Below are 22,250 nucleotides of genomic sequence, written 5' to 3'. Positions count from 1 at the left end.
CACATTAAAACATGAACACGTTGTTATCACAATATATTTTCAAGTGTTTACGACATGGGCTACAAACCTTTCACACTATAACATTATCGCAATAACATGATAACTTTAATGACATAATAATAATAATAATAATAATAATAATAATAATAATAATAATAAAAACAGAACAGTAGAAATACAAAGTTCATGCTATAATGTGATTAGTTATTTATATTATATGTATATCGTTGTTTATATTTCCTTGTAATCTCTCCGTACAGTGGCATTTCTCTTCCAGCAGGATCAATAAGACATTTTTCTGATTCTGTTTTTTTCCTTTTGTGGCATTAAAAAGTTCCCATCCTTGGTTGGTTCTCAAACGTGCCTTGGATCCGGAGTTTCCCGGTGGTCCCTGAAGGCAGCACAGAGGGGACGGAGCCGTGGCAGCGCTGCTGTCACAAAGCTAAAGCTAAAGCTAAAGCTAAAGCTAACGTCCATGAACCGCTCCAGCTTTGTCAACATGCTCCTCGGTGATCGTCCGGGCTGTGTGTCGACTGATCTGAGCTCTGCAGCTTCCTCTAAAGCCTGTTAACACGTTCACAATGGAGTGTTTGAACGAGCCCAGCTAGCCCGGCTAGCAGACTCTTTCTTCGTCGTAGCTACAATCATTGGAGCAGCTAACCAGGACGAGTTGTTGTTAGCTTAAAGCTGCCGAACATGGCGATTGTGTCTGGTTCCTGTGCCAGGGTAAACGGCTCCAGGAACGGGCCGTCGGTGTCAGCTACACCTTCGGGATCTGTGGGACAGTCTCAGCCCATGATAGCGGTGTGGGAATGGCAGGATGACCTGGGGTACTGGCGGCCTTACAGCGGCCAGGTGAGCGCCTACATCGAGCGGTGTCTGGCTCCGCGGGGCCAGAGAGGAGGGGGACCCGGCTCAACGAGCATCTGCCTCGGACAATCAGACCCCAGCCTGTCGCCTTATCTCATCGACATACCGAGCCTGAAACAGTTCCGGCAGGACACAGGTGAGCCTCCGTCACATTATAACCTTACTTAAATAATCCGCATTAATCTGGATCATTTTTAATGTTGTGATTTGAATCCACACAGTCATCAGGCCAGGCTAACAGATGACGCTAGCTGCTTAGCATTAGCTTCCAGGCGCTGTTGTTTTGATGAGTGTTTACATAGCTGCTAGCTAAAGATTAGCCAAACAGCCAGGATGAAAGGCTCCGCCGTCAGCTGATGTTAGCTAACGTGTCCATATAACCTCTGTACTGCACATTGTGTTACTGCTCAGTGTAGCACATTGTGTTACTGCTCAGTGTAGCACATTGTGTTACTGCTCAGTGTAGCACATTGTGTTACTGCTCAGTGTAGCATATTGTGTTACTGTTACTGCTCAGTGTAGCATATTGTGTTACTGTTACTGCTCAGTGTAGCATATTGTGTTACTGCTCAGTGTAGCACATTGTGTTACTGCTCAGTGTAGCACATTGTGTTACTGCTCAGTGTAGCACATTGTGTTACTGTTACTGCTCAGTGTAGCACATTGTGTTACTGCTCAGTGTAGCACATTGTGTTACTGCTCAGTGTAGCACATTGTGTTACTGCTCAGTGTAGCATATTGTGTTACTGCTCAGTGTAGCACATTGTGTTACTGCTCAGTGTAGCACGTTGTGTTACTGCTCACAGATTGAATGAAGAGACACAGTTATCTTAACAAACAGTCAAACAATGTTCATGAATACTTTTCAAACTAAACCTTAAAACAACAGTATTAACCTTTAATGACTGTCATGATGGATTAAACCTGCACCAAGGCAAATATTAAGATGTCAACATAACTGACATGAACGAGGGTACACTGCTGTGATAACCATCCCAGGAAATATCACAGGTTTACACAATTATCATCACTTACAAGCTGATCAGTCCCTTCAGGGCCCCTGGTCACTGGAGTCCACTCCGTCCATTTTCTGCTGCTTCAGTATTTCCCACAGACGCATCCTAACTGGCTGTTGGTCAGGTGAAAATCAACACCCCTGTTTTTAATTATGACTGATGTTGAATCTGTTCAGTGTAATCCACCTGCTCCCAGTGCCAACCCACCTTGATTATTAACCAATCAGAACAGTGTATTGCAGCATTCTCACCAATAAAACAAACAATCATGAGACTTAATTTTCTTGGAAGCAGCTTCTGTTTCATTCTGATCGGTTAACTATCAAGATCAAGAGAGTGGGTCAAGCTTTGTGTGATGTGTTTGTGTAGTTTGACAGAAAAATTGCTACTTCTGGTAAAAATCCCAGTGCAGAGGGCCCGTCCATCCTCAGGGGCCCTGGGCACATACCCAGGTTACCCATATGGTAGATGTGGGATGGTTACAATGATCCTTAAAGGAATGGAGTTTTTTTGGTTTAAGCACTTTTTTTATAATAATTTGACTTTTGCCCGGACAGACTGTATGTTGACATAAACTCGATTAGCGTCCCGTTACAATGGAAAGCACCGGTTCCAGTTAAGTAACAGAACTTGCTGGAAGTCGCGCCCATAATGTGAATAATGTATCATTACAAATCTTTTTTTTGTAAGTCTTGAGGGAGACGAGAAGCCGGCAGCACAGTAACGCAGCTGCACACATAAAACAAACATAACAAAAAGACAAAGAGCAAATTATAGAATCCCAAAATATCTACGTCCTCACTTCCAAGTCATTTAGCAAACTTATGTTTGGGGTTTGGGCTGGAAATGTGGGTTTTGTTTTACATACAGAAGCTTTAATTCAGTTTATTCATAGAAAATCGTCTCTTTGACTTCCAGGAAAGACCCGGTCAGTTCGCCGCTCCCTGTTCGCCCAGTCCTCAGGCCTGGGCAGTGGTGTTTACTGGGAATGGGCCAACGATGAAGGAGGATGGACTCCGTATGAGACTCGAACCTCCATCCTTTTGGAGCACAGCTATCAGGCCCGCCAGGGTACGGCAGACCTGGGTCCACACGGGTACAACTACATCGTGGATCTCACATCTTTGGCACAGGTCAACAAAGCGACGGGCTTCAGACGGCAGGTCCGACAGCAGTGTAACCTCCCCTACCCGCTGGCCTCTGCCGGCCCCCCGGCCATCCCGTCGGGCCCGGCCTGCTCCTGTCAGCAGTGTTTGAGCCACAGCAGCACAGGACCCATGCCCAGCCGCTCACGACACTCCTTCTCATCAGGCAGCCTGAACCGGCCCAGCCTCCAAGGGCCTGGACGGGCTGTAGCTGCTCACCCCACCTCTGTCTACTCCCCGTACCCCAGGAGACCCCTCTCTGTGGGGGGCATGTCCTGGGGCAGCCCCTGGCCCCCACCGGTCTCTGGTAGTCAGCTGTCTGCTCCCCTGCTGACCAGTTCGACCAGTGCCAACGGGTTAAGGTTGGTATCTGGAGATGTGCGTTGTATTGTGCTTGGTGTTGCTCCGTCATGGGGCCCTCTCCGCCCTGCTTCCTGTCTGCCTCGGCTCTGACCCGTCCTGTTCAGCAGGAACGATGACAGAACCTGCAGCCCCGCTGTGGCATGTTTGTTTTGGCTGCTTCCTGTGACTCTGTCGTCTGCTGCCTTCCTTCTCTTCTCCTCCTCGCGCCACACTGAACTGCTTTCAAAGGCAAATTACTGACTTAAGTGTTATAATGAATATGCAGCTCACTTTCAGTTTCTCAAGGCTCTAATTTTCTTCTGTGTTAAGTTTCATTTAGTGTTTTCACAGCCTCTGCAAATTAATAAGAGGATAGTGAAATGCTGGATGTTGGCACACACTGTGGTCTGTGTTACTACTCATCCTCGTACTGTCTCAGTCAGCACACACACCGTTTAGTATTTAACATCTGTTTGTTTTTGACCTGGTGGCAAAGTGTTTTATTTTACAGCATAATGTGAAAAATACTCCGACATGCTGGAGCTGATCTCAATAATGTGTCGGGCTGCAATGATTCATTGATTAGTTGTCAGCTAGGAAATGAATCACCAACTGTTCTGATAATCGGTGAATCACTTTGAGCAATTTTTAAGGAAAAAAGTCTAAATTCTCTGTCAGCTTGTTACACGTGAACGTTGTCTGGTTTCTGTCCTCTGACAGTAAGCTGAAGGTCTTTGAGGACGTCGTGTTGAGCTTTGGGAAACACTGATTCACCATTTTCTGACATTTTATAGACCAAACAACTCATCGATCAATCAAGAAAACAATGTACAGATTTATCGTCGAAGAAAATAATTAGTTTCAGCCCTTTTTGCAGCACAATTTTCATTTTCACTGGAACAAATTTAGACTTTATTTCTTCTTAAAAAATGACTCAGAACGATGAATTGATGATGAAAATAGTTGCCGATTAATTTAATAGTTGAGAACTAATCGATTGATCGAGTGAGTGTTGCAGCGGTGGTGTCAATGTCGATGTCGATGTCTTTGACTATAAAAAGAGTATTAAACAGGATCAGTGCTAAAACACCTGGCCGTTAGTTCATTAATCAGCTGACGATAATGTAAACAATCATTGTGATAATTGATTAAACATCAAACACATTTATGAAGAAAAATGTTTGAATTTTAAAATTGGAAGACTTTTGTATTATTTCTGGTTTTGGACTCCGACCTTGAGCTCTGGGATCATCTGATGACTTTATCATCATTTCTTTTGTATTTTCTACATTTAACTGTTGATCAGGCTGTCAGACGGGTTAGAGGAGATAATCGTCAGCTGAAGTCCTGAACTGGATCTCTGTTTCTTGTTCTTTCACTCGGAGGTTTGACGTCTTCCTCAGTAAACTGATCTCTGAGCTCATATTCATCAATATATTGGCTGACTCAGCTCCCTGGTGGCCACCAACAGTCAATGCTCTTCAGTCATTTAGTGGCCGGTCTGACGGTGGTCCGTTTTTCAGTTTCTGGTGCCAGAGTGGTTCCTGATGTCACCGTAGTGAAATGTTTTAATCTGTGAAGTGGAAACTTTGTCTTCCTGCTCGGCTCGTCGTCTGTTTCCACTGACTGACGGTCTCTGTCTCTGTTTCCTGTCCTGCAGTGTTCCTTCCATCTCTGTGCAGCTGAACGGATCCACCAGCGTGAGCTCTGCCCTGGCAGGTAAACGGGTCACTAAGCATCCATCCTGACTGCTCGGCCCGCTCGGCACCGCGCCTCTGAGCTGGCTGCAGGTTTCATTCACTGTAATGTTTGTGGTTTATGTGCCTCTTTTCCTCTGCTTTCGTCTTGTGAGTGTCGGTCTGTTCAGGAACAGAATACCACAAAAAGCACACAACACAAACCTGAAACCTTTTTCTTGTTTAAACCACCGGGGAGGCCTGTTAATCCTGTTTGTTACAGCAGAAACATGAGAACAGGCTTGTATTTCCTGACGTCCTCATGCTGCACGAAGAATCAGGGTCCCGATGTAAAAACATGATTAACTTCAGCTTTCAGTCTTCATCCAGTTAACAGCTGCTGTCCCTCAGCTCCACCTGACGCTGCTGCTACTAACTCACACACCACCTCCATCAGTGGGACGCACTATTAAAATATAAAAATACATCAGTGATGTTACTGACGATGATCCAGCGGCGTCTCATGACGACCTGTGAGAGGTCGGATGTGAGGTTATTGTGTGATAAATGTTTGACTTGGTTCAGATGATCAGAGACATTCAACTTTGGGTCACTTCAAACCAAGTTTTTACAGTTCATGTCAGTTTCATTTTCTTGAAAAATGTCACATAAAAACTTGTATTAAATTCGTTTAATACAAGTTTGGCCCTCGGAGCTAAATGTCATCGTGTTAGTGATTCGCTGTCACGTCGTCTTTTCTCTGGACTGAGTTGAAATTTGTTCTGAACATCAAGGAAACCCTGAAGATCAGTTACAACATGGATCCATTTAAATAGTTTACTATTACTATTACCAACCAGTTTACTGTCCTCAAATTAATAACAATAACTATTTCTTTATTCTCAAACGTTAATATCTCCACTAGTTTCCACTTTGTTGAGGCAGACGGTTATTCTGTGTATTAATGTCGTTCTGTCGCAGCTCCAAGTTGCAGAAAGTGAAACACATCCTGTTAAATAGCTTCAGAGCTGAAAACACTGACTCACTGATTTTCACTGGAGATTTTCCCAAGAAGGATTATTGGAAAAAGAAAACAGTTGTCGGTGCTCTCAGCTCGAGGACAGTAAACCTTCAAAGGGAAGAAAGGCACCGGACCATAGTGACACATTTAAGCCTTTAACAGTGAAGTGGGACGAATGTGTCTTTGTCTGCTGTGTCCTCTGCGCTGATGAAGACACAGTGGTGTTGAAATGTTCGTTTGATCGCACAGTTAGAGGCTGTGAACGTGTCGGGGCTCTCGTCCCTTTGAAAGAATCGTTGTAATTTCCTTGAAGGAAGAAGTTTGTACTGTGTTGACTTCAAGGTTTTCTATCTTCATGTGATACCTATTGAGTCTGTTTTTCTTTGGCTCCAGCTCGTAATGACTCGGGTTTTTTTGCTAATTATTTGTTGTAAATGATCTTTAGGGATTCTTTGATGTTCAGGACAAATTTCAACCCAGTCCAGAGAAAAGTAAGACGTTGGTGAGGCTGAGAACACACAGACAATCACTAACATGATGACGTTTAGCTCTGAGGTCCAAACTTCAATAACTCAGAACATGTTTGGAGCACAGCTGCAGGATTTTACAAGGTTCAATGACATGAACCGGTGGAGTCAGGTTGAGTTGGTGTGGAGTGATTCTACCCTGAGGCTGTGAGGCGGTTTTATAAAGCCCTTCTCAGATCGTAGGCTTCGTGACAAATGCACCAATGTGTCTTTTGGCATTTTCAACTTTGTTGCATCCTTCCTGCACCTTAATATTCATTGTGTGTAGCGTTCATCCGCTCGTCCTCAAAGATACTCAGATCTTCCCAATAAAATGAAAATCATTCGGCAGAACACAAAATCAAATCTGTCTGGAAATAAGAAAAATCTGCTCTCGCTCAGCTCACTAATGTCGACGTGAAGCCAAATCATTTCTGTCGTCTCATCATGTTTGAATATGAATCAGATGTGACAGAAGCTTCAGTCTGATTCAGTCCAGATAATGTGGAGCTGTTTGAACACACTGATCCAGAGTCTGTACATTTATCAGGCACATCTTGTTTTAAAGGTTCATTTTCTGTGAAGCAGAATCTGATATTAACTCAACATGATCCTGGAAGAGAACTGAGGTCAGACTGGAAATAAAGCACTTATAATGAATGTGAGGGTTTATGTTGACAGCCTTTGAGTAAATGATGTTAAAACCATTGATTGAATTTGAGGATTTCACGTGTTATTAAATTTTCACCTTTTAACGACACAATCACGTATTTAATTCAGTCATGTGACTTAGAGTCGTGTAGTGCTGAACATCAGCAGGCAGCGTCATAACTGGGTTTAAAACTAACATTCACAGTGAGCTCTGGTTTTTCTTCTGCTGCACACTTCTGAAATGATAACCGAGCTTCTGGGCTGTGATTGGTCGACTGAGTAAATACAGTCATCACAGTGGAAGCTGAAGCAGCAGAGCCTCGTTACTGAGAAGCAGCGTGGCACGACTGGTGAATCGCTTCACACTGAAGGTCACTCATGTGGAGGCTTCTCTTAATGTGCTGATCATTAGTGGTGATCAGCTCTGTGACTGATCATTAGTGGTGATCAGCTCTGTGACTGATCATTAGTGGTGATCAGCTCTGTGACTGATCATTAGTGGTGATCAGCTCTGTGACTGCAGGAGGTTTACATGTTTCTGTTGCAGCTGTTGGAAGTCTGTCAGGTTTCAGCTGAACTGCAGTAAAGTGACAGTTTCAGCTCTGATGATGAAGCTGGATGCTAAAACATGGGCTGTGTTTTTAAAGGGGTAGTCTGTAAGTTATGGCCTGAATTTTAGTATAAAACGTGTAAAAAAATGAGCTAACACTCTGAACAGTGTGAAGAAACAGCAGTGTTGATGTCAAAGACGTCTGTGTTCTGTGTTGCTACTGAAGTTAGCATGCTAACCAGCTAGCCCCGGCCCGTCCGGTCTCCTAACAGCACTCTGTGGTGAGTCCCACTGGGAGGCAGCTGACCGGAGACTCCACCCTGACCTGAGGTCCTGGTCCAGGCACGCTCCGGTCAGCTGACAGGGCCACTCGGCTCCACGGCTTACTAAACTAAGACAGCTAGCAAAGAGCAGCAGGCGTCAGGTAGTCCTAATAGCTGATCTACCATCGTAGCTCTTTAGTGCTCTTGATATTCCACATTTTAGTTAATCTAATAAAACTCAGACATGTTTTTCTCATGTATTTATGAACCAAACCGCGGTTTTGTAAAATGGTTAGACTCGTTAGAGTGTTGTTTTAGATCAACGCTGCAAAAACGACCCGCGGACCCAAGGTGGTCCACTGTCAGGTTCAGCTTTGCCTGTCAGGTGTTTCTAATGACAAAAACAATTCAAAAATATAATATGTTGATGCTGTTTGTGAAGTAAAAATGCTTTTTAAATGTGCAGGATCCTGAAGTATGAATCGTGTCATGATGAAAGCGTGGCGGGCAGAGCGACACTTTGGCTCGGTGATCATGCTAAATCTGCGTCGTGGTCGTCATCATGTAAACATTCCTCATATCTGCTGATTGGTGGGTCTGACTGGGCTCCATCAGGTCTCAGAGGATCTGATAACATTCACTGGGCTCATGAGATTAATGCTCGCTGCACAACAGAAGTCCTGACTGCAGAAACGGCTTCGCTCGTTAATCAGAAGAACTCAGTCAGAATAAACTGAAGCTTTAATTAAAGGTACTTGATGTCTGTTGTGTGACTGAGGGACAATCTGCTGCTACATTTCTCATCCTTTGATTTGTTCCTTTCTACTCCTGCATATCTCCACTTGCTCTCAACCCTCACCTGCTCCACTCTGCCCCGCCCCGTCCCGCCTCCACCCCACCCCACCCTCCCCCGCTCCAGGCATGGCCTCCATTTTGATGTCAGCAGTGGGACTCGGCGTGCACTTCACCTCTGCCCCCCTCCCTCAGCAGCAGCAGCAGCAGCAGCAGCAGCTACAGCAGCAGCTCCAACAGCAGCAGCTACAGCAGCAGCTCCAACAGCAGCAGCTCCAACAGCAGCAGCAACCTGCTCCTTTCTCTCTTCCTCCTCCTCTCCTCCCCCCCGCCAGCAGGCCCAGCAAGCCCCCCACCTCCACCACCACCACCAGCAGCAGCAGCAGCAGCAGCAGCAGTTCAGTTAGGAGAGCAAAGAGGCAGCACAGGAGAGGTAGCTACCACGCCACCTGCCCTTCCTCCACCTCTGTTTCTCCATCACAGGCTTGAGGACCATTTCATCCTGCATCAGCCCACCATCATCTGTCCTCATGTGTTCAGAGTGTTCTCACACGGCTTCGCTTTGGTGTTAGTGGAAAAACGTGCTGCTGCAAGTCTGACTTTAAAATCAGACCACCTTTGACTCGTCTCACTCAGATTCCTCCGAGCTTTCTGCTGCTACCTGCTCCAGCTTCATTCCACTGCTTGTCGTCAGTATCAGCTGCTTTTACCCACCATGGCGTCCTGCATCTCCTCGTTTATTTTTCAGCTCTCAACGATGCCACACTTTTTACAATCTTTTAGGTTCTCCCCGGCCATCTTTTGCTTGCTGGGAGTCCAAATAATGTTAAGACAGGATTTTAAGTCTAACCACATGTATACAGATGGGTAACAAACTAAAGGAACACAAACACAGATGCTTCTTCTCAGGATACGAGGCCTCTCTGAATGTTTTGAAAATGATCCAATATTATCATTTTAATGAGGGAACACTGAAGGTGTTCTTGAGTTTCAGGGTTTTACTTGATTTGTCGCCCATCTGTTTATTAATAAAATCACCATCTGGATGCTCAAACATCACTGCTGCAACATAATCAATCACTCATTAGACGGGAAATTAATCAGCAGCTATTCTGATAATCGAGAAGTCGATTTAAAGGAAAAGTTAACACAAAAAGTCAAATCAATCCAGTCAGGCTCAGCCATCATCTCCTCCTGATGATATAAAGTCAGGCTCAGCCATCATCTCCTCCTGATGATATAAAGTCAGGCTCAGCCATCATCTCCTCCTGATGATATAAAGTCAGGCTCAGCCATCATCTCCTCCTGATGATATAAAGTCAGGCTCAGTCATCTCCTCCTGATGATATAAAGTCAGGCTCAGCCATCATCTCCTCCTGATGATATAAAGTCAGGCTCAGTCATCATCTCCTCCTGATGATATAAAGTCAGGCTCAGCCATCATCTCCTCCTGATGATATAAAGTCAGGCTCAGTCATCATCTCCTCCTGATGATATAAAGTCAGGCTCAGCCATCATCTCCTCCTGATGATATAAAGTCAGGCTCAGCCATCATCTCCTCCTGATGATATAAAGTCAGGCTCAGCCATCATCTCCTCCTGATGATATAAAGTCAGGCTCAGCCATCATCTCCTCCTGATGATATAAAGTCAGGTGAAGTCTCGTAGTCCACAGAACATTTCTGGAGCTTCACAGTAAAACAGAGTTGCAGCGTTCTGCTGAACAGCTGAAGCAGCTGGAGATGATTTAAACATCAGATGTCTCCACACAGCTCGTCTGCTGTGATCCATCCACTGTAGCTGCTAAGCTAAAAGCATTAGCGCTCATCCCGAGCGTGTAATTAACGTCTTTTCAGATTAGTTTGGGATCTCGGGGCTTCTGGAGACTTGGATTACATGTTTGGGTGAACTGTTCCTTTAAGTTGTGGTACAACATTTAGCTTCATTTCATTGCTGCTTCATTTTTTTTGCTTCTCCATGACCATGAATCATCCTTCCTCCACTCTCATCGTCCGCCACTTTAAACTTGAATACCTGCACTTGACACCTACAGGAGACACGTCACAGAGGGAATGATCACAACCTCCTTCACTTTCATTCAGTGGAAATCTGTTGTGTAATAAACTCAAAAAGACAAAGATTTTAGTTTCCTCAACAGACTCGACACTCACATTTGTGTAAATGACACAATATGACAGTGTGTGTATCATAATCATGGTTCATTCTGTCACCGTTCATTCACTTTGCGTCTGTGGTTTCATGGTTTCATCCCGTGCTCATGTCTTTATTGTAGGATGTTTTGTTGAGCAGCAGCAGGAATCCAAAGCTTTTGTGTCGAATGTCTGAAATCCTACATTGAGATTGTGAATCATTTCATCTCGGCACAGTCTCGTCTTTTGTTGGAGTCTGTTTTAGTGTCTGGTTCGGTCTCGGCTCGCTCGTCACCTTGTGTTCTCTCTTCTTATCCCTCTGTCAGCCTCGGCTCAGAGACCTGAGGAGGTGATCCAGCGCTACATGGAGGTGGTGGCCGGAGTACCAGATGAGGTAAATGTTTCATGGTCCGAGTGTTTTGTTTTTTTTCTTCTCTCAGACGTCACAGATGGAAACTAAAAAAAAAAAAGGGTTGTCTGAGGTCTTTGTGAGGCAGATTTGTCCCAGTTTTTAAGGGTCAGTTGTGAAACTTTCAAACGCAGAGTTTATTCTTTTATTTAGTGACTGTTACACTAATCATGTCCTCCCTGGTTCCCCCTCAGGACTGCATCATCTGCATGGATCAGCTGTCCAATCCATCCGGCTACGAGACGCCGTCCTCGGAGGAGGGAGGACAGAGCATCCTGCCAGACACTGTGGGGAAGTTCATCAAGTGTGGACATACCCTGCACATGCTCTGCATGCTGGCCATGTACAACAACGGGACAAAGGTGTGAGCAGACTGCATGTTAACTGCTGTGTTTCATTATGTGGCAGATTGTTGGATTGGTCCTTTAAAATGTGTTGCTGTCCTAATGTTTGTTTTTTATTGTAGAAGAATTTAGAAGTTGTATCCAAACTGAAAACTGTATCATGTGCTGTTCATACGAGCGTCAGAGGTGTAGTGACTCTGTGGGCAGGAAACACCAAACTAGAGTCTCATCAGCGGCTCGATCGATGAATATCTGATCAGCTCTACCTGGTTTGTATTGATCGCTCCCTGTTTGTGTTTCCTGCTCAGGACGGCAGTCTGCAGTGCCCCTCGTGTAAGACAATCTACGGAGAGAAGACCGGCACGCAGCCTAAAGGCAAGATGGAGATTTACAGCATCGCCCAGTCGCTGCCGGGTCACCCGGACTGTGGCACCATCCAGATCATCTACAGCATCCCACCGGGAATACAGGTACGTCTGCACCATCAGCTAACACTGTTCAATGATTTTAAATTTCCTCCGTCTTTTATTTCATTTATTTTCTACCACAGCTGCAAAATCTGAGCATTAAAATCTGCTTTACAGATCCAGAATTTCTGCTTCTGATCCTGAAAACAAGCAGATCGTTTTTCATCCAGTCTGAGGAATAATTAATGAAGTTCGTGGAGTTAACGGTGACTGTCACCCTCGTCTAAACGTTTCTGTTCTGCACTCCACCAGTCGTGTCGTAGTGACTCGGCTTCACAGTGAATGTAGTTCAAATTTAGTTTTGAGAGTTTGGACCTCCAGACTTCAGGAGATTAAACGTACCCATCACCTCCAGGAAATTTGAGTTGGAGACACGTTCTGAGGGTCGTGACCCAACAGTACTTTACACTTTCTGTCATAAACAGAAAATAAAGTCCAGACTTTTCGGAGCAGCCGGTTGGCAAAGCAAAAATGTTAAGATGACGTCAACCAGGACAGTGAGGTGAAGCCCAGCTGACTCCAACACAACTTATTAAACTAGTAATTAATAACCTGAATATGCAGATGAGTCGTGTTGCCTCACTAAAGGTTTAATTGGGATGTTCAGCTTCTCCTGCGCCGACTGCAGGCGTGCTAATTATAGGCTAACATGAGACACTCCTCAGGCTTTAGAAATATGTTGACCTTTTGGCTCGCAGCATAACTAAAATAGACACACTGGAGCCTCATCCGTCAGTGAAACATATGAAAAAATAATAAATATCTTTAATTCTGAAGTTTCGATTGAAATGAGCTTTTAATTCAAATCGTCAAACTCAAAAGCAGCTTCCGGTGGAACTTTCTCTTTTTCTCTCTTTGTGTCGGGAAACAAACAAACATTTCAAAGACAACACAGCTAGCTTAGCATTAGCCTGCAGCGTCACGTCCAGACAGATGTCCTGTGTGCAGGAAGACGATCAGCTGACTGCTGACTGGTACCGGAGGAAACCAGGTTGGAAAGGTTTTCTTTAAAGTCTTTTTCTGGGAACAGGTGTTGGAGAAAAGACCGTCATCTCATAATGAGATTCATCTTATATTCAGGCCAGTCTGGTAACTTTGAAACAACATCACTGATGACTGGAGGACAAACTGCCGTCTGGACTGCAGCTCGTTGTCCACACAGTGTTTAGCAGACTGATGTCCACAGTGTCCTCGTCTCTCATTTCTTTCTGTCCTGCTGCAGCAGATAAACTGCTGCTTGTGTCTCAAGTTTAAAAGAACTGAATCAGATTTCTATTGAGCTGTTATTCTCCAAAAACATGTTATGAGATGATTTGATTGTTCCGACTGATCTCTAATATTAAACTTTATGTGTTTCCATTCATCAGGGTCCAGAACATCCGAACCCCGGACAGCCGTTCACCTGCAGAGGCTTCCCTCGCTTCTGCTTCCTACCGGACAACGACAAAGGCAGGAAGGTAAAGAAACATCAGATATCAGCATCTGTACGTGACTATAGGTCCAAATAATCCATAAATCTGCAGAGACCAACCCGACACGTCAGGTACTGTTAACGCTGGACGCTCCGTCAGTGTTTCCCTGTGATTAAATTAAAAACAGGCGTTATAAAGTTGTGTTGTTTCCATGGTGAATCAGCAGCTCGTTTCCTGCTCGCTGGCGACTGCAGCTGCACACTTGAGCCTCTATAAATAATCTCTGCTGTAATTCACTGATGGAAAATTGGATTAAATTATTCCAGTTGTAGTTTGTGTGCTTCAGTCCCGCGGTGTGATGTTCCCTGTAGAACATGGATTAGAGATCGGACACACAGCCCGTCCCACAGCGCAGGAGCCTTTCAGTACTCAGAACCAGAACAGCATTCAGGAAACTGTTTGTTTCTGCCTGTCTGATTAACTGCAGGTACATAATCCCATTTCAGTTAGTCCTCAGTCTCTAACGGCCGCCGTTTACCTGGAGGAGGAGTTCAGACTGCTTCAGTGTTTCTGACATGAAAGACAAGAAGTGTGTTGTGACCGTGCCTCCTGTTGTAAAACAGTCAGAACCTGACGATTCTCTTCATTATTTTATTATTAATCTTTTGTTCTATAAGTGTCGAAAAATCACGTTTCTAAAAGGACATGTGACGTCACCATCTCTGTGCAATAATCCCAAACATCTTCAGTTCGCTCAAAGTCCTTTGAGGCAGTTTTCACCATTCAGCCGCCATCTTGGAAAAGACCCTGGCCCCTTTCTAACTGAATCAGAGAGCCATGATTTGATTCTCAGTGGTCACCAGGACAGAAGAGGTTTGCAGAAGCTCACGTTGGTTCAGTTTGCGTTTGTTGTGGAAACTTTGCTGAAAGTTTGTCTGTAAAATAGAGCCGGAGATATTCAATATAAAACCAAAGAAAAGCAACAGATTCTCAGGAACCAGAGAAAAATTCTGCTTGAAAAGAAACCTAAACATTAACTGAGTCATCAGAACAGCTGGTCCGACTCAAAGAATATTCATAAACGTCTCGTTGGACTTGGTGGTTGATGCTTCTCTCCTCGTCTCTCCGTCTCAAAGGTCCTGGAGCTGCTGAAGGTGGCGTGGATGCGGCGCCTCATCTTCACAGTGGGAACGTCGAGCACCACCGGCGAGCCCGACACGGTGGTGTGGAACGGCATCCACCACAAAACAGAGATGATGTCCAACCTGTCGGGCCACGGCTACCCCGACCCAAACTACCTGGACAATGTTCTGTCTGAGCTGGCCTCTCAGGGCGTGACGGAGGACTGCCTCAAACCTCCGGGCGGCGGCGGCAGCAGCTAGGTCACAGCTCCAAGCTTCACACGCTCCCTCTCACTGCTGAGTTAACCCTTCAGAGTCCACCTGTGTGTCCAGGTGGACCTCGTGCACCCTCTGTTTGTTAGTCAGTTCATGTCAGCATCTGAACGAAGGGGGAAGTGAGCGGGACGGACGTGTTGAAGCTTCATGGAGCTCCGCTACATTCCTGCTCATCACATATTCCAGGAGACAAACTCAGAAACGCTGAGCCTCTTTTTCATCCTGGAGATTGTGCTTCTGTTTTTTTTTTTGTTTTATTTTCCATCAAGAGCCTCATCTGTATCCCCGAGTCCAGCTCCCCTGAGACTGGCAGCTCTCACCGGGGATAAAAATCTCATTAAGCACTTTAGTTCTGACGGTGCATTTAGCTGACGAGATGGTGAAGGGCAGTTAACTTGTTTTCAAATTGGGAGGTTATGCAATTAAAGTGTTTCTGCTGAAAAGCTTTGTGTTCGGCACAAAGACACGCTGAAACTTCTAGTAGCAAAGTGAGAATATATTAGCCTATCTGATGAGACGAGGCAATACTGACCTGATGTAAATACATGAAACAAAAAGTGATGTAAAAAAAAAAGAAGCTGGTCGTGTCCACAGATCGTCAAGGAGAGTAAAGTTGTCTTTTTTAACATTTATCACTAATTTGATCATCTGTTACATTTTACTGACTCACTCACACTTTCATTTCTCGTGTTGACTCTGCAGTGAATCTTTCTGCAGACACGTTTGTCACTTAATGTTTCTGTTGCCGGTGTGAGAAGGGACGAGGTGTCATTACTTCCTTTTGTCCGAACAGATGGCGAACATCGCTGAGATTAAAAAAAAGAACATTTTACAGTGTGACAATCAAGGTCATCGAACTCGTCTTGATTAAACAAGACACGTGAAGCCGCGGCGAGCGCGTTAACGTTCCCGCCGGCTGCAAACTCACCTCCTGTATCCACATGCATTATTCTGCTCACAGTACTGCAGTACAGTCGCTCAACTGACTCGTGTATACAAGCAAAACTGGAAAAAAAAAGTCTGCAATAAAGAAATACAGCAAATGAACCCCGACTCTTTCCTCTGTTGATGTTGGTGCGGTGATGCTTCAATCAGGATCATGAGAAGTGTAAATGAGTTCCTCTCGTGGGGCCGATGATCTTTAAATATGAGAGTTGAAACCTCCGGCCGCTCCTCTTACAATGACCTCATATTACTGTGCTGCTGTACGGTCGTTCAGCGCTAATGGCTCTCAGTAAATGGCGGCCTGTAGCTTTTTAGATTAGCCATCATCTTGTTGAGAGTGCTCTGACCTCCAGAGAAGATTAAAATATCACAGATTTAAAAAAGTCTGCGATTACACTCAAGAGAAAAGAGAAAAGGCAACACGAGGACACAAATCTGATCCTCACTTCAGCTGAAAGCTCGTTCCCGAATACCCTGAACACAAAACATGACATAAAGTTTAATATCCTAAAAATATCAACGAAACTAAATCTGTGCTCCGGTCAACAAAGACAAAATGTAACAAAAACTAACAAAATGAAGACCTGATCCCAAAGTCCCCCTGAAGCCTTAAACCCTGAGCTTTACTGACGTCACCTGCCGAGAGAGAGAGAGAGAGAGAGAGTGACAGGATGAAACGGGGCAATAAGATCGGGACAGTGCTTCAAGTTTTAAAATATAAATGATGTCCTCATGATAAGAACAAAAAACAGAAATAGAAACATATTCAGTCGGAAGGTTTCAGGGATTAAAGATCCACGTTGTGATTTCAGTCGAGAATCAGTGAAGAAAATGTCGGATGTTAGAAACGTTCTCAATCACAACTCGTTTCATATAAAACAATGAAAGCATCTGAACCATCAGTGTGGTTTTTAAAGGTGTTTTCAGGCGTCCCCTTTGTTTCATGTCGCAGTGCTGCGAACTCAAAGCGTCCACAAAGGGCTCAAACTGTCTGAGAGAGTCTCATGAGCCTGATGATGGGAACACGCCTCAAACACACACACACACACACACACACACACACACACACACACACACACACACACACACACACACACACACACACACACACACACACACTGTCCTTCAGTGCTCCTGATCTCAGGATCACTACAGGCAGCAGCGTCTCTGACCTGTGACCTCATGTTGCTTCTTCTCACTTTGACCACGAGGCCGACGCTTCTTTATATTTAGTGTATAAACTACATAAAGTATAGAACTGAGTATTTATGGTACGTATGGTTCGATGACTTCATGTCTGACCGGATCTCCTACAGTCTGAAGCACAGTGAGATGTTTTCAGGTGCAGCAGCTGAATGTTGGAGTCTGACGCTCAGTCAGCAGTTTCCTGAATGAAAGTGTCTTCAACCATTCAAACACTGATGTGTAGCAGAAACATGAACACCTGACATCACTGTCTCTGTGGTGACAGTCTGAGAGCACAGAGAGGCTGAAGCAGGTCAGTCTGAGGACAAACACCGACAACACCGTCTGAGAAAACAAGACGGTGACCTCAGTGAGGATACTGAAGATGTTTCCTGAGAGCTCAGGTACAACGAGCTGAAACTAACCAAAGTCCCTCTGTGTTGAACAGACTTCAGACTGTTTCTGTGAAACCAGCAGGTAAAAAGTTAAACTACAGACACATCTGAGCTAACAGTTACTGAACAGGGACTGTTCAGCAAGTAAGAGCTGAAATGCAGCCGCTGTAACGTCTTCAAAGACATGAAGGACGCTTCCTGGTGATAAAATCCACTCAATGATTTAAAGACACGTCAGAAGATCAGGATGACAGTAAATAGATAAGGTAATAGGTAAGATTCATGCTTTGTGTCCCTTCATTTATGTGGTGGTACTGACAGGAACACACCTGAGAACATGTCCCACACCAGAACCCAGTAATGCATGTAAGATACTTGACTAACTGGTTCTGACTGAAGGGATGACTGGACCAGAGAACTTCTGACTGGTGTGAAGGATCCATTAAACATGTACTGAGGAATGGATGATGTTTTTAACACAGCCACTGAGGTTCAGGATTATTTCATCACCTTCATGTTTAAACTTCACACAGGTGAGCACATGAGCAGGACACACCTGGATCTAATCATCTCTCCTCCCAGCTGACAGTCAGCTGGATCTCTGCACCCGCTCTGTTTCACAGGCTTGAGATTCTTCAACACCAAATCCCTCCATGATGGCGAGATAACGCCTCTTCAGAGGAAAAACTGAAATATGTTCCTTTCTTTTCTACGATGTTATAAAGTTTAACAAATGAAAACAAACTGCAGGTGAAGAAAGGGCTCAGGTTTCAGGAGGCTCAGGTGTCAGGAGGCTCAGTGAAGGTAAGAAACCTGCAGGCGTCAGACTGTCGAGCTGTAATCTTAAATCTAATCTACAAACTGAGACTTTTAATAATCAGTCGGCTGCAGAACTCAAACGTCCTTCAATAAGAAACAAGCGGCAGAGCAGAGTTTCTGTGACAGTCGGTCAGGATGAGGTCCACAGTGGGTCAAACACAATCAGAATCACCAGAACCTGCCGCCACCTTCCTCTCTTAAGCCTTCTCAAAATGGCGTCGTCACACTCTGATTGGCTGTGAGGGGACTGACACCACCTGCTCTGAATCATCTCCTCACCTGAGCACCAGGTGATCTGAATCTCCTGCAGTCAGTCCAGATTCAACACAGTGTCAGTTTGTTGTATTAAAGTCAAACCTCGTGTAGTTTTGTGTTAAAGCGCTCAGTGAACTACATCGTCTCATCAGCACCAGAACCAACACCAACATGGAGCCAACTGGGCTCAGAACAGCTCGTAAACAAGATGAACATCACAATAAATATTGACGACTGCAGTTCTGGTTCCGCGACATCAGCGTGTTTGTTGTTGTTCTTCTCTGTTTTTATTGGCTGCTCATAAAACAACTTTAAAGGTGCATACCGTCAACCAACCGTGTGTAGATGCTGCACTCGTCAAGCCTTTGTATTATCGGCTATAACTTATTTATCTGCTGATAGTCGATAACGTAAATTTACTTTATGTCAGTTATATATCATGCAACATTTTTATGTAGACAAATCATTTTTTTAAATAACAAATCTACAGAGCTTGTACAAAGATGCAGAATAAAAAAATCACTTTTCCTCAAAGACATTATTTAACATTTAAAATACATCTCACCAAAAAATACTCCAGTGGAGTAAAATTAGTTTTTTTTTTCTAAAAAACAATCTGAATTTTTTTTTTTATAAAAGCAAGAATTTTCCGAGCACTCATTAGTTTAGTTAATATTCTCTTTCTTTCTTTCTTTCTTTCTCTTTCTTTCTTTCTTTCTTTCTTTCTTTCTTTCTTTCTTTCTTTCTTTCTTTCTTTCTTTCTTTCAGTAGTCAGACTGAAGTTTCTCTTAATTTATTCATATTCATACAAAACTGTGTCAAACCTTTTAAACCACTGTTTGACAGATCAGCCTTTAAACTGGATGTAACAGATTAAAACTCGTCATGAAGATGACGTCACGCATCACATCAGAAATGAACCGAACAGAGTGAAAGTGCAAGGCAACACATTTTATTTCAAAGGCCTAATTGGCGTTAAGGTACAGCATATTAAATATGGTTAGTCAGACAGTCATCGCAGAATAACATACCACTCTTTCCTTTACATGATACATTCAGGCCGACTCATAATGATATTTTACATGTTGTTAATGTGACATAAAGAGGCTGCTTGCTGAAGGTCTTGTGTCTCCTGACAGGTGAGCAGAGCCTCCACCTGTCAGGTAAACTTCCAGTCCATTTTAATTTCTGATGGCTTCCGGTCGCCACGACGACACCCAATTAAGACACTTCATTGCTGCTGATTAATGTGAGCTCAGCGGTTACCTGTGGTTACTGAGTGACTAGTAGCATCTGTGTTAGTGTTGTGATAGATCCTGGAGGAGCCGTATAACAGAATAATGTATTTTACATCCCTGCACATAATGTTATATTTCAATAAATATAATAAATAAAAAGTACAAATATCTGAATATTATGGAACCAGATCGTTATCAAAGACATTTTTTTTGTCAGTAATACATTGCTGAATCCGACAACGTGACTCGGTGGATGGACACGGGGCAGAAACGTGACTGTAGAAAGTCTTCAGCTGTGTAGAAAAACAATATTTCTGTCATGAAGGAAACAAAAAGTGACAGCTGTCCTGCCGGCGCCGTGTGGAGGCAGGAGACAGACAACAAGCTTTTGCCCTGCGACGTTTTGATCCTCATACATTCTGTTGTTCTCAACACTCAGGACGTCATTCACACCTTCAGCTCTCTATGCTCAGTCTGTTTAGTCGTAGCACTCTGACAAAGTGTTAGTGTCGCGTGTGGAAGAGTCATGAAAATCTCTGTGACAAACTCCTCCGTCATCCCTTTGCTGCAGTCCAGGTTCGTCCTTCAGTAATTGACTTTCCCGGGAACCTGCACATTCACTCCGCTGTAGTCCACCATGTACATGGGCCACTGCTGCAGGCACACAGACAATGAGAGAGGAAAGTCAGTCATAATGGACGAGAAAATGTTTTCATTAGTACAAAGAGGCTGTTGACCTTCCCTCAAAACACAGTTTCACTGGGTAGTCACACTTAAATACACAGTTATGTGTTGAGGGGCAGATTTGGCTCCAAGAAGTGAAATGATGATATTTTAAAGTGAGCTTGTTCTCAGAGATGCTGCTGTGCTTCTATCATTTCTACACATTTTGAGAGACGCATCATTGTTCTGTTTAAAGAGAAATCTGAGTTATTCTATCGTTTCTTTCTGTCAACAAATCCCACGAAACACCAGAACCAACAATGTGCTCGTGTCTCAAAGCTTTCTGACTTCCTGCCTGTCTGCAGCTCACTGGTTCCTGCTGAAGACACATCTCAAAGGGACAGTTCTCCCTAAAATTAAAAATACATATTTTCCTCTTAAGGCTCATTTATTCTCCCTTTACGTAGAAAATAAGATATGACCGTCTCAATCGATGTAACTGTGGCTGCCGACAGAGGTCAGAGAATCGCGACATGTGGACAGAATTGTCTTCACTTATATTTCCAACGAGAGAAACAGGCGAAGAACATCAATTCCAGTTCTTCTGGATGTCCACCACTGTTCAAACTTCATCGTGTCCTGTGGTGATCTCACTCGAACTGTTGGCTACGCTGCCCCCTATGATTCCAGGTGGTGCTGCTCTCCTTCGTCACGTTCGTAAGCTTTCAGAAAACGTGCACAAAGACGGACGAAGTGGCTGCAGAGAACGTATACGTATCTAAAGCTGAGCACAAACAAGCCTCGACCTGTAGAGTTATTTGTCGGTCTTACCTCTCCTCATCAACTCTACATACACAAACCTTCAGACTCACCATCACTGGAATCTGATTGGTTGATATGCCCAGGTCAGAGGAGGCGGGGACTCGGTTGCTCTCCTGGACTCTCTTGCGCTTTCGTCGATTGGTGGAGGCGTTTGTTCCTACTGGAGACACGAAGCCAATGATTTTCTTTACTGTGGTTATGCTTTAAGACACACGGCTGCACTTCATCCAACAGGAGGAACTCAAACACTCACCTGTGTTACAAGCTTGGCTACAGATTTCTGCAAAAGGTCTGTGTGAGAGAGAAAACATGTTTTTATTTTACATAATGAACAATGGAGTGATGTGTTCAGGCTCATTTCAGCCTCAAGAGTAAAAAAAGCAACATTCTTCATGATCTAAGTCTCTGCCTCCATTCTTTCATCACAGCTTAGCTGCTCCGACGTCAAAATATTGTTCACTCGTTCACATTATTTACATTCTCTGCAGAGGGAGATTTATTCTCTGACATCTCAGAGGCTGAATTTAAATCCAAAGCATAAATAAACCATAATGAGCTTAACTACCAAGAGGCTAAACCCTAAATTCCCGGTGGAATATACAGCGTGGTGACAGCCAACAGGCTGCTGAATATTCAGGTGTCTCCACTCACTGGAGCTGGCTCTTGATGTTGAATGTTACTTCGTCGGCGGCTTGCAGGATTTTCTCCAGGCACACGATGTCGTAGGTGTTGGGGTTTCTGAAGGGGATCTCGTCTGGAAGGCCACTAACTTCGACGGACTCCGGACTGCCTCGGATTAGTTTGTAGGGGACGACGACGGAGTGGTCCAAACCCAGAGCCTCGCCTGAACACACAGCACGACGACGTGATCACACACACACACACACACACACACACACACACACACACACACACACA

At 44.3% G+C, this 22,250-nt stretch overlaps 2 protein-coding genes across 3 annotated transcripts in view; one reads left to right on the top strand and one right to left on the bottom strand.

Annotated features, from left to right (window-relative positions):
* Window positions 1–367: 367 nt before the first annotated feature.
* dtx2 (deltex 2, E3 ubiquitin ligase) lies at window positions 368–16,057 on the top strand. Its single transcript, XM_073479244.1, has 8 exons — window positions 368–1,006; window positions 2,805–3,393; window positions 5,034–5,092; window positions 11,308–11,375; window positions 11,585–11,752; window positions 12,043–12,204; window positions 13,569–13,658; window positions 14,750–16,057. Exons 1-8 carry the CDS (start codon window positions 697–699, stop codon window positions 14,993–14,995), a joined length of 1,692 nt encoding a protein of 563 aa, XP_073335345.1. The 5' UTR covers window positions 368–696; the 3' UTR covers window positions 14,996–16,057.
* Window positions 16,058–19,539: 3,482 nt separating this feature from the next.
* Window positions 19,540–22,250, bottom strand: part of gtf2ird1 (GTF2I repeat domain containing 1) — a 39,249-nt gene continuing 36,538 nt past the window's right edge. For both annotated transcript variants that reach the window (XM_073479782.1, XM_073479783.1), the window contains exons 24-27: window positions 21,984–22,176; window positions 21,586–21,623; window positions 21,383–21,492; window positions 19,540–20,501 (exon numbers count right to left, since the gene is read on the bottom strand). In XM_073479782.1, coding sequence (XP_073335883.1) covers window positions 20,433–20,501; window positions 21,383–21,492; window positions 21,586–21,623; window positions 21,984–22,176 — 410 coding nt within the window. In that variant the 3' untranslated portion in view covers window positions 19,540–20,432. The remainder of the gene's footprint in view (window positions 20,502–21,382; window positions 21,493–21,585; window positions 21,624–21,983; window positions 22,177–22,250) is intronic.

Source organism: Pagrus major, chromosome 13, assembly GCF_040436345.1.
Source record: "Pagrus major chromosome 13, Pma_NU_1.0".
NCBI classification, from domain to species: domain Eukaryota; kingdom Metazoa; phylum Chordata; class Actinopteri; order Spariformes; family Sparidae; genus Pagrus; species Pagrus major.
Note: the sequence above shows the minus strand (reverse complement) of the source record. Positions and strands in the feature narration are given on the sequence as shown.

Excerpts from the sequence above, each read along its gene's own strand:
- dtx2 (XM_073479244.1), top strand. The coding sequence starts at position 697 with ATGGCGATTGTGTCTGGTTCCTGTGCCAGGGTAAACGGCTCCAGGAAC. Across the intron at positions 3,394-5,033 it reads ACCAGTGCCAACGGGTTAAG|TGTTCCTTCCATCTCTGTGC; the intron begins GTTGGTATCTGG and ends CCTGTCCTGCAG. Across the intron at positions 13,659-14,749 it reads ACAACGACAAAGGCAGGAAG|GTCCTGGAGCTGCTGAAGGT; the intron begins GTAAAGAAACAT and ends TCCGTCTCAAAG.